Source organism: Piliocolobus tephrosceles, chromosome 7 (genome assembly GCF_002776525.5).
Source record: "Piliocolobus tephrosceles isolate RC106 chromosome 7, ASM277652v3, whole genome shotgun sequence".
NCBI lineage: Eukaryota > Metazoa > Chordata > Mammalia > Primates > Cercopithecidae > Piliocolobus > Piliocolobus tephrosceles.
Window position 1 is genome coordinate 17,026,433 of NC_045440.1, and position 12,649 is coordinate 17,039,081.

General features: G+C 42.4%; 1 protein-coding gene across 1 annotated transcript in view; it reads right to left on the minus strand.

The window, feature by feature from the left end:
- The window catches only part of PSD3 (pleckstrin and Sec7 domain containing 3), a 483,052-nt gene that overhangs the window by 327,237 nt on the left and 143,166 nt on the right, over positions 1–12,649 (minus strand). Inside the window, exon 4 of the mRNA XM_023216635.2 lies at positions 10,079–10,474. Within this exon, the coding sequence (XP_023072403.1) occupies positions 10,079–10,474 (396 nt within the window). The remainder of the gene's footprint in view (positions 1–10,078; positions 10,475–12,649) is intronic.

Sequence of the window (12,649 nt, forward strand, 5' to 3'; positions counted from 1 at the left end):
AATAGCCAACATTTATTGAGTACTCATGAAGTGCCAGTAAATGATTTAGAGAGAGAATTGACTAAAATTTGAACCAAACCACTCCGACTTAAGAACCCACACTCTTTACCACCAAACTATACTGTTTCCTAGGCAGGAAAATCAACCAACCTCGGCTGGTGTCGTTTGGATGGACTCCCTATCACCACCACACCAAAGACAACAGAAGAAATCATTTCCAGGTTCACAGACAGGAGCACTCACTCTTACAAACCTCCATCAAAAGAATCCTCCTCTCCAAAAGCAGTTACCTTTAACGGGCTCACTCCCGCTGAGAAGAGAGACTGGCTCAACTTTGTATTCTGCCTCTAAGCAACTTCCAGTAAATGCCTCTCAAACTTTAACGTGCTCATGGATCACCTGGGAATGTGTTAAAATGCAAATTTTGCTCGAGCAGGTCTAGGATGATGTCTGAGACACATTTCTAACCAGGCGCAGGTGATGGCTGTTAATCTGAGGCCCACACGTGGCAGCAGCAAGGGGTTGAGAACCTAGGCTGCACATCAGAATCACCTGGGAAGCATTTAAAGCTATTCATGTCCAGGTGCTACTCTAACAAATAGAATCTCTGACGGTGAAGCCTGGAGATGAGAAGCTTACAGAGCTCCCTGTCTGATTTTAATGTGCAATCAAGTTTGAGAACACTGTACTATAGCTTTACTACTCAAGGTTTGCTGCATGGACCACTGTTGTAGACCAGTGCTTTGCAAACTTCCACGTGAATGGAAACCACGTGGACCTCTTGTTAAAATGCAGATTCTAATGTAGTAGGTCAGGGTGGGGCCTGGGTTTCTGCAATTCTAATAAGTTCCCAAGTGAATGCTGTTGGTTGGCAAGATGGTTAGTAAAAACACCAGAAAATCGCAGGAGTTCCGTGTGTGTGATTTATAAGGCTTTCCTTTCTTTTAATTTTAGATTCAGCCGGGCACGGTGGCTCAAGCCTGTAATCCCAGCACTTTGGGAGGCCGAGACGGGCGGATCACAAGGTCAGGAGATCAAGACCATCCTGGCTAACCCGGTGAAACCCCGTCTCTACTTAAAAATACAAAAAACTAGCCGGGCGAGGTGGCGGGCGCCTGTAGTCCCAGCTACTCGGGAGGCTGAGGCAGGAGAAAAGCGTAAACCCGGGAGGAGGAGTTTGCAGTGAGCTGAGATCCGGCCACTGCACTCCAGCCTGGGCGAGAGAGCAAGACTCCGTCTCAAAAAAAAAAAAAAAAAATTTTAGATTCAGAGACCAGTAGAATACCTGCAAACAGAGCATCAGGCACAAGCATAAGAAACAGCATATGAGGTATGGGGATTACGAAATGGAAGCATTTATCTAACATTAGACAGGATAGTTTAATATCAATCCTCATTAGCATTCATGAGAAACATATTTACCTTCCCTTGCGCCATGGCCACTGCCTGTCTCAAGTGCTAAAAAATGAAGGCTCTGCTAACAGCTTCAGCCAATTCAATAGACAGACATACCTTGGATATACTGCTGGTTCAATTCCAGAATGCTGCAATAAGGCAAATAGCACAATAGAGCAAGTGATACAAATTTCTGGATTTTCTGGTGCCGATAAGAGTTAGGTTTACGCTGTAGTTTCTCAGTGTGCAGCAGCATTATGTCTGAAAACAACAGTGTACATACTTTCATCTAAAAACAAACTTAATTGCTAAAAAATGCTAATGATCATCTGAGTATTCAGCAAGTCCTAATCTTTGCTGACGGAGGGACTTGCCTCAGTGTTGATGGCTGCTGACTGATCAGGGTGGTGGTTGCAGAAGGTTGGGGTGGCTGTGTCAATTTCTGAAAACAAGACAAAAATGAAGTGTGCTGCATCAATGGACTCTTCTTTTCATAAAATATTTCTCTGTAGCCCGTGAGGCTACTTGATAGTCTTTCACCCACGACAGAACTTTTTTTTTTTTTCAAAATTAAAGAAAATCCTCTCAAACCCTGCCATTGTTTTATTAACTAAGTTTATGAAATATTCCAAATCCTTTGTAGTCATCTCAATGAGGTTCATAGCATTTTCATCAAGAGTAGACTTCACCTCGAGAAACCATTTTCTTTATTCACCCCTAAGAAGCAACTCTTCGTTTATTAAAGTTTTCTCACGACACTGCAGCAATTCAGTCACATCTTAAGGCTCCACTTCTCGTTCACTTGCTATTTCCACCACATCTGCAGTTGCTTGATCTACTGGAACTTTCGAGCCACTCAGTCATTCATGAAGGTTGGAATCAACATCTTCCAAATTCCTATTCATGTTGCTATTTTGACCTCCTCCTCCCACAAATCACAAATGTTCTTAATAGCATCTAGAATGGTCACTCCTTTCCAGAAGGTTTTCAACTGACTTTGCCCAGATCCGTCAGAGGAATCACTATCTATAGTGGCTACAGCTTCACACAATACATTCCTTCCAGAAAAGTTCAAAGTCAAAATTACTCCTTGATCCACGGCTTGCAGAATGGATATTGTGTGGGCAGGCAAGAGAACAGCATCAGTCTTTCCGTACAGCTCCATCAGAGCTCCTGGGTGACCAGGCATCTTGTCAATGAGTAGCAGTAGTATTTTGAAAGAAATCTTTTTTCCGTTTTTTCCCCCTAAGCAGTAGGTCCTAACAGTGGGCTGAAAATAGTCAGTAAACCATGCTGTCAGCAGATGTGCTGTTATCTAGCCTTTGTACTTCCATTTCTAGAGCACAGGTACAGTAGTTGTTTTGTTTGTTTTTTTTTTTTTTTTCTGAGACGGAGTTTTGCTCTTGCTGTCCAGGCTGGAGTGCAAAGGCACCATCTCGGCTCACCGCAACCTCCACCTCCTGGGTTCTAGTGATTCTCCTGCCTCAGCCTCCCGAGTAACTGGGATTACAGGCACCCACCACCACGCCCAGCTAATTTTTGTATTTTTAGTAGAGAAGGGATTTCACCGTGTTGGTCAGGCTGGTCTACTGATCTTAGATGATCTGCCCGCCTCGACCTCCCAAAGTGCTGGGATTACAGGTGTTTGCCACCACGCCAGTCCAGAGTAGATTTAAGTATAATTCTGAAGGGCCGTGGGATTTTCAGAATGGAAAATGAACGCTAACTTCAACTTAAGTGTCACCAGCTGTATTAGCTCCTAACAAGGGTCAGCTTGTCCTTTCAAGCTTTAAGAAAAGGCAATGCCTCGTACTCTGTAGTTAAGAAAGTCCTAGACAGCATCTTTTTCCAATAGACGGCTATTTGGTTTACATTGAAAATGTGTTGTTTAGTGTAGCTCCCTCTATCAACTCTCCCAGCTAGATCTGGATAACTCGCTGCAGCTTCTACATCAGCACCTGCTGCTTCGCCTAGTACTTTTATGTTATGGAGATGGCTTCTTTACTTAAACCTCATAAACCAATCTCTGCTGGCTTCCAGCTTTCTGGCTGCAGTTCCCTCACCTCTCAGCTTTCAGAGAATTGAAGAGAGTTAGAGCCTTGCTCTGGCTTCAGCTTAAGGAGACATTGTGACTGATTCGATATTCTATCCAGACCATTACAACTTTCTCTATCCAGAAATAAGCCGTTTTTCTTCTGTATTATTCATGGGTTCAATGAAGCAGCACTTTTAATTTCCTTCAAGAACTTTTCATTGCATTCACCACTTGGCTGATTGGTGCCAGAGGTCTAGCTTTCAGCGTATTTTGGCTTTCAACATGCCTTCCTTACCAAGTTTAATCCTTTCTAGAATTTTAGTTAAAGTGAGAGACATGAAACTCTTCCTTTCATTTGAACATTTAGAGGCACTGCAGGGTCACTAACTGTCCTAATCTCAATATTGTGTGTCTCAGGGAATAGGAAGGCCCGAGGAGAGGGAGAGGGGGCAGGAACAGTTGGTTTCATGGAGCGATCAGAACACGCAAAACCAACTGATAAGGTTTGCCATGTTATATGGGCATGGTTTGTGGTGCTCCAAAACGATGACAATAGTGACATCAAAGATCTCTGACCACAGGTCACCATAACAGATTTAACAGTAATGAAAAAGCCCGAATTACTGAGATAATTACTAAAATGTGACACAGAGACACAAAGTGAGCACCTGTTATCAGAAAAAATGGCACCAACAGACTTGTGTGAGGCAGGGCTGCCATAAATCTGTAATTTGAATTAAAAAAAAGAAAAAGAGTATCTTCAAAGAGCAATAAAGCTAACTGCAATAAAATGAGGTTTGCCTGTAGCTCTGTATTTCAGTTTACAGCGAGCTTATAAAGTGAAAAACAAGATTAAAGTACTGTAAACCAGCCCCTTTGGAGTTCAGGCAAATTTGTACTACTGTGTAAAACACCTTCAGAGAACGATTTACTCAGGAAAGTAGGTGTCTTTTTTTCCTCCCCAAACCAAGGCTCAATGGATAACATCCAGTGTTGCAAATATGGTGCTAAGAGACCTCTGCTAACATGAATACTGCTTCCTTTAAAAGTTAAATAGCGTACTGATACAGGAATAAAAATATTGCTGTATCATCTCGATCAATTAAAGTATTAACCACCATTCCAGTTTCTATTTAGACCAATGATTCTCCTTGTAATCACTCATACCTCCAATGTCCGTTATCATTTGATGCCATTCTTTGATCAAAGCTCATCCAAGTAACAGGCGCCCCACCATGCTCTTCAGACCAGTAGCCACCAATATCCAGGGAATGACTTCGGTTTGTTTTAAGGTTTAAACCACAGAATTAGAATGTCTGCAGGAATAGCTATTTCAAATCCAGGACCATTTCCTGAGGTCATCGCTAATTTATAAAAGAGGGACCAAACAGGGAGGGCACAAGACCAATAGGGCAAGGGCTGTCTGAAGGGCACTGAAAGAACAACCAAGGACCAGTGCACTTAGCTTCCATCCTGGGCTCCCTGACAATCGACCCACTGTTGGAGAAGGGACAAAGCACAGAAGAGCTGCCAGGAAACTGACCTTACAGGGCACATTTTCTACAGAGATGGCATTAGAAGGACACATAAGTAAAACCTAAGGGCTCCTGTGTGAGCCCCTCACAGTCCCACCCTCAGCCCACTCCTCACCCTTGGGCAGCCAGATATCTCCAATTTCACAACATCAAAATGTTGTTCTCTGTCACCAGCTTCACTAATGTCACATTATTTTTAATTTATTCTTTTATATTTATATATTATATTAAAGTGGCAAGTTTAAACTGGGATGCTGAAACAGTTTTTCAAATCGCATTTCAACAAATTTGTACTCCTTCTTTCACATGAATTCTTCCTAAGCGGACAAACAATATGGATAAAGAAAAACTGAGGAAGAAAGAGAGTAATTTCCAAACACTGCGTTCCATTTGAGAAAGGGGAGAAAAAAATAAGAGCAAGGCAAAAAAGTCCCCACAACTATTAAATTCAGAGTGAGCTGAAGACAGACTGAAGTGCTTCCCTCAGGCAGATCAGCTGCACGCAGATGTAATTCACCTGTTCCGCCGTACCGCTGGTATCCTGAGCAAGATCTGAAAGGAAAACTAGGAAGCTAAGATATAAAATAGATCTATCACACTACAAAGGTTATCTCAAAAACAAGCTTCATATATTTCAGGGAACCAAAAAACAAGTTCCTGCCATGTCACTGTATTTGTTATTTCTTTTTCTCCTGTCCAAACCCAAGCTCAATGGAAAGGGACAATATTCAGCTCTGTTGATGGTCACAGTGACAACATTTGTGCCTTAAGAACTTACTGATTGGAGCTGTGGTCATCCGCTGATAAGCCGGTGAGTGAGAAGCACCCAGACACAAAGGAACCCATTGAAACGGGTGTAACTGTAAGTCTCTAATTATCCTTTCTAATTTTGGAGCCATGTGACAGGACTTCACACAGCACCACTGACCCCTGGTCAGCCTGAGTGCCATGGAGCTGGACCACACAGGGAGGGGATGCTTCTCTTTGCTTCTGCATTAAAATATTGTGTTTCATGCGTAGGGTGAGCTGTTTCTGGCTGACATGTGGCTCACTGATCAACAGGCAGGCAGAGCACCTGGGAGAATGTATTAGGCTGGTGCAAAAGTAATTGCAGTTTACCATTGAAAGTAATGACAAAAACCTTAATTACGTTTGTGGCAATCTAATAGTCTATCCAGGTTTATTCCAGGATTTTAAGAGGCTTTTTCACCTTACACAGAGTGAGCTGCTTGATGTCACAAAGGTATTGAATACTTTTGAAGACAAATAGACTGGCACTGAAAAAAAAAAAAAAAAGTCTTTCCCAACTGGATACTAGAATATTATAGATTTGGAATATTTTCTTCTTTGACTTGAGCAGAGAGAGGAACAGGGATGAACAACGTCCCTCTGGCCACCAAAGGATGGCTGAGCCCAAGCCTGGAAGGCATTTCTGAGGGAAAGAACTAAGTGCTACAACACCCCAGTCAGCTTTCCCCACCTCTCTCACCTTTCTTTAAAAGAGCAGTTCAGCCGAGAACAATGTCATCCCGTGTTCAGAAAAAATCACCGTGTAATACTGCCACTGAAATAATCTTTAGTGACAAAGTAAAGACAGATGTTGAAACAGAAAAGGATTTAAAAGGAAATCTAGGCAATACCAAAGCAAATATATTTTTGTTTTGTTGAAGATATCTGGTCTTGTTCTGGATCTACCATGAAATCATTATCCCTTGGTCCAGTTCAGCACAGTCCAGTAAGAGCACGGGCTCTGGAGGGTGACCGCCTATGTTCGAGGGCTGAGTATGCCACTTATCATCTGTGTGACCTTGAGCAACTGACTCAGCCTCTCTGTACCTCGGTTTCCTTATTTGGAAAATTAGAACACTAATAGTTCCTTCCTTCCTCCTAGCTCATGATGAGAACCAAACATCATGTGTTTACTAAATAAATACAACCTATGGGCTACATATGACACACAATTATATTCAGAGACTAGCTAAAGTAATAATTTTTTTTACAAGCTAATGACTAACACTTTATACATTAAAACAATACTTAATTTCCTTGGTTCATGTCTACCAAATATCAAGGAGGCATGATCAGGGGGAGAATTCATTAGTGTTATTCCTTGTCTTTTGTGCCTTCCTCAGAGCTCACTTTATCCAATGTGCTCAGACCCCCACCTCTAGCAAGGAAGCAGGAGAGGCAGGTGAACACAGATGGAATGGAGGCATGCGCACTGCTTTTACTTACCACTTTTCTTTTGTAAATATATTAATACAATTGAAATTATTTTTTTCCTTTAATTCTAACACTTGGGCCCTCAGTGCTTGGCTCAGGACAGGCTTAATACCTCAATGTCCACTTCCTTACCTCGGCAGAGGGATATTTTAACATAGATGAAATTTTAAAAGGCCAGCTCACTGATTGCTTTAAAAATACGTGGAAACATGTTTATTATTGACCTGGTAAATTTTCCCTCAAATTGAACGCATACACTGCCACCACCACCACCACCAAGCAGCTCTACATTGAGAACTTAGTTTCTTGAAAACAGATCATCTCAGACTTCCGGCTTTATTGACACATGACATGAGAGAAATCAGATCAAAAGAAGAATAACAATATGAGACAACCAACACCCAGCACAGTGAATGAATCTGGTCTAGGAGTCAGACAACTTGAATTCCAGTACAGTATCTGTCACAAGACAGCCACGTGGCTTTGGGTAATATATCCTACCAAACTGGAACACAGATTCTATATTATTTTAAAAAAAATTTTTAAAAAGCTATCTCAGGCCCTTTCAAGTAGTAAAATGTCCTAATTCTCTAACCCACAATACTAACACAATTCTTTTGTGGTTGCAGCTTCTCCAAATCACCAAGGAAGGCAGAAGGGTGTAAAGAAAAATACGAGTTTTCCAGTTTCCTTAAAATTTCTTAGGATCATTAAACCTGCCCCACCTTTTAACCTTGAATAGAGGCATACATCAGAAAATAAAGCTTCCTCCACCTATAACCACTTACTATCATATGCCAACCTCAAATAACACAAAATGGGGGGTCCCGCCAAGCTTGTCTGTCCAAGCCACTGGCAGTGCTTGGATGACCACCGTCAGGAATTGTACAGGAGGAGTGGCCGGGCTCGGGGAGAGGTGAGCCGGCACGTCTCCAAGGTGCTTGTCACTCAGCACTAGAATGTGGTCCTTTACTACTAGACAAGATCTGGTTTGACAATGAAGGGACACAGCTGAAACTTTATCTCAACACGGCCTGAAGGATACCAGTGTTTAAATCTGAGATGCTAAAACACTATAACCTACTCCAATACTCTCTCCCAACTATTTAACTCTGTCCATCCTCGTGACTGGCACCCATGCTGGCCCAAACGATGACAACCTCCGTTCTAAGTGCACGAGCCGCACATTTAACAAATCTTTCACCCAATTACTTCACTGATGTTCATCTCTTGGCTTCACTTACAACCACTCCCTGTGGCTTCTGCAGTGAAGCCTCTCGGCCCAAAATGCTTCAGTTCCCCAAACCATGTTTGGTCTGTAATAGACACAACTTCCACTCACCCCAGAAAACTGAGTTGGGATTTCCATGAAATTATCTGCAAACCTTTCCTACAGCATTTTATCACAATTTGCAGTTCTCAGAGATGATGGTGAAAGGGGAGGACTAAGGTGGCACCCTCCGCCGAGGAGCACCCCCTTGCAGGGACAGTTTTCAGGGATGCTTCCTCTCCAGGACTCTTCCACTGACAGACATTCTGATCTCAGAGATACAGGAAGTCTAGATGTGGACTAACCAGGCAACCAGTTCATATGCACACATTTACCCAGGCTCTGCATTGTACCACGTCCTGTGTGAGCTGCTTTAGTCTCTATTAACCCTTTAAATCTCACGGCCTCACAACACACTGGATCGTTAACCCCATTTCGTAAATAAATAAATCAACTTTCACAGAAAATAAGTGGCTTGCCCAAGTAATTCAGACCAAAATCTTGTGGTTTGGACACCTTGTTCTTTTTATTCTCACTGTGACCCAATAAGACAACCGATATCCACAATCCATTTTCACAAGGAAATGCATCGCTACAGTGTCACAAGGTGCCAATCCTGAATTTGCTCATCCAATGAACTATTAACCTTCAAATTGGTTATAGAAAATGCTCAGCACAGGACAGACTGCCCAAAAAGAGAGGTGCATTGAAAACCTGTATTACTAGCTTTTTTTTTTTTAAACAAAAAGCACTGGTATTATTTCATACAACTTTAAACAGTTTTAAAATAGTTGATCACCATTTAACACCCCCCACCAGCTCCATACAAACATACACACACACACACATATACACACACACACAAATGTATCAAAACAAAATTCATAAAATTGTCGCAGGTAGATAACCTGAGGATGACGAGCATGAAGAAATGAAATGCTGGGTAATCCATAAATAGATGTGGAATCCCCAGATGACAGGCAAGGTGCACACAACGTACAAAATGTGTCATTTTATCTCCCAGATAGACTAAAATCCTAAAGTAGAGAGAGAAAATAAATACGCAGCCTAGACCAAGATATCAGCTCTCTCAAGCATCTGTCTAATTGGATCCTTCCTTCAACATGTCTGGAACAGGAGGACAGAATAGGACCTCTCAGAGCAAAAGACTGTAAGAGATTTTGCTGACTGTAGAGTCCACCACTTTAGTTTCCAATGAAGGAATCTCTGAACTAATCAAATAACCTTCTTGAAGTCATCGACCACCCTCAGTGCCAAACTAAAGCTACGATCTCTCAGTGTTCTTTTCACAGCATCACGTCACTGCCATTGTCGGAGCTGATACCTCACTCATCATCCCCAAATATTTGTTTGGTATCCAATTTATATATAGTCATCCAGGAAATACCACAGACTAAAATGATCACAGTTTGCCAATTTCACAAACCACTAAGGTGTGTCCTTCCTGCCCTAAAACTCAAATTACTTTTTACTCACATCATTGGCTTATATCCACAGAAATTGGCCAGATGATTTACAAACATATCCCATACTCAGATTCCCAAAGAAGAAATCCTACAAAAACCACCAGTATGAAATGTATGAGAATGGGACGAGTACCTTCCCCAGAAAGCAATCTCCGGGGTGCCTTTTGTGTAGATGGAGTCGTTGGCATCATTCAGCCCATTGGTGACCCCACTAGAATAGCCCATCACGATTCCACCATCTGCTGACACACTCAGGATATCCTGAAGTCCTCCCCTTGATGTCCTCTCCAAGAACTGACCACCTTCTTTAATGCGCTGTTGTATCATTGGAGTGAGGGGCATTTCAAAGCTAAAATAGCTATCAGGCTCTGAGTACAACGTCTCCAGGGACTCCGCGCTGTAGTATAAAGAAGTGTTGTCCAAAATGGTTTCGAACTGGGAGCTGTACACATCAGTGGAGTCCTCCGTATATCCAGGCCCGAGGATGTCTTCATCTTCCCCCTTAACGTGCTCCTCTTGTTCAGTGATCCTGGAAAGTAAATAAGGGTGAGGAATTCCAAGATTAGGTTAATGTCTTTATTTTTCCCCCTTCAATCATATAAAAAGGACAACATTCTGAAGATCTAACTCTTCTATTCATTGACTTACATCTGAACATATTTGGGAAGGAAGCTATGAAACATAATCAGGTTGAAAAATTCTCACCCATATATGTGGCTAGGACACTATAAATGATTTAATAAAGTTTCAAACTAGTTTCCTAATGTGTGAATACATCTGGTCCAGTGAATGTATGAATAAAATATTCAATTCTCATTTTAGCCAACTATACCGTGCACATTCAGATTATTTGCAACTACCAGCATTCCTAATTATAACAGAATCAGATAAATATATCATGTAAACTTGATACGGCAAAATTTTGGTAAAAATACACCAAACTTTCATCAGTTGATTAATACTTTCTGATTTAAATAAGGCCAAATGCTCTCAAGCAGATGACTACATCAGAAGCCAAGAGCTGCCCCCTGCTGACAACAGAGCAGCACTGCAGAGAGATTTCACGTCCAAAATTAGACAGCCAAGGAACAGCCTAACAAAAGCCAACAGAAGCCAAGGTTAACCAAAGCCTTGCGAGATCAGAAACAGCTCAAAAGTCAATATACAGGGTGGGGCATTCACTTCGGCACACAAATGTGAACAATGAATATGCAGCATGTTCTTCAAATATTAAAAATGAACATTAGGATAACTAAGTAAAAAAACTTGGGAGATAGATAACTAGGAAGAGCAAGAGGTCAAGAGTTAGAAAAACCGGAAGCTGAACTTTGGCTCTCTCAATTACTAGCTGTATCACCTGAAGCAACTTTACTTAACCTCTCTGAGCCTCAGATTCCTACAAATAGGAAAAAAATAGAAATAGGAATTATCTAAGCATCTCATAAGTCATCCACATTCCCAGGTATTACTGGAATCCACATTCAACATTGCAATTGGTTTGTTGTTTTTAAATACTGAAGGTCAGCCATGGACCAAATGCTATGTTCTTAATGGCTTCCCACTGCACTTGGCATAAACTGGACCGTTCCTAAGACGATGCTCCTCCCCACCTCTCCACACTCACTGAACCCCATTCTCCCGTCCTCTTTTTTTGAGATGCAGTCTAACTCTGTCACCCAGGCTGGGATGCGTTGGTGCAATCTCAGCTCACTGTAGCTTCCGCCTCCCAGGTTCAAGTGACTCTCCTGCCTCAGCCTCTCAAGTAGCTGGGATTACAGGCACGTAACACAACGCCGGGCTAATTTTTGTATTTTTAGCAGAGACGGGGTTTCACCATGTTGGCCAGGCTGGTCTCGAATCCCGACCTCGGGTGATCCACCTGCCTCGGCCTCCAAAAGTGCTGAGATTACAGGTGTGAGCCCCCATGCCCAGCCTCCCCTGCTCTTCAGGCACCAGCCACACAGGTGGAGTTTCAAATCTTCAAGCCTGGCACAGGCCTTGGCTTCACACACCTGCAGGAAGCACACACTAGTCAGGGAGCTCAGCAGCCTCCTGTCAACACGCTGTTCCCTCTGCCTCGAATATTCTTCAAACCCCTTTTCTGCCTGGCAAACTTATTCCTTCCTCACGTCTCAGTTTAATTTCCATTTCCACAGAAAAGCTTTGTCCAAGCTATCAACTGAATTGGCCTCTCCCCTCCATCCAAATTATTCTTTCTCGTAGGTCTCTGTTCTTTTCCTTCACAGAACCTAGCACACTTTGTGATCCTATACCTATTAGCATGTTTATGTGATCAAGGTTTATCTTCAGCCATAAATTCCATGAGGACAGTAACCGTGAGCCGCATCTATTTTGAACATTCTTTCATGCCCAGCATCTTGCAGTGTCAGGACATAGGAGACAGCCGAAAAACATTTGTGGGAAGAAAAGAGGAATGAATTATTAATCTGAACAACAGTAAAAGTATATATTCCAGTGGGAATATAAACACTGGGCCACATGCCACATATCAAGGCCGCTTTGGAGGGAGGTCTGGAGAGCTGATGGGTTGGGGAGGGGAGTGGGAAGGATCCTGCCAGCGATCCCAAAGGAGCAACACTCTCAGTGGGTTTGTTAACTGCAGAGGAAAAGGCATTTCCTTACACCAAACAAGAAAACCAGAAACAACCGTCAGCTTTGACACAGATGCTCTCCTGTATAAACT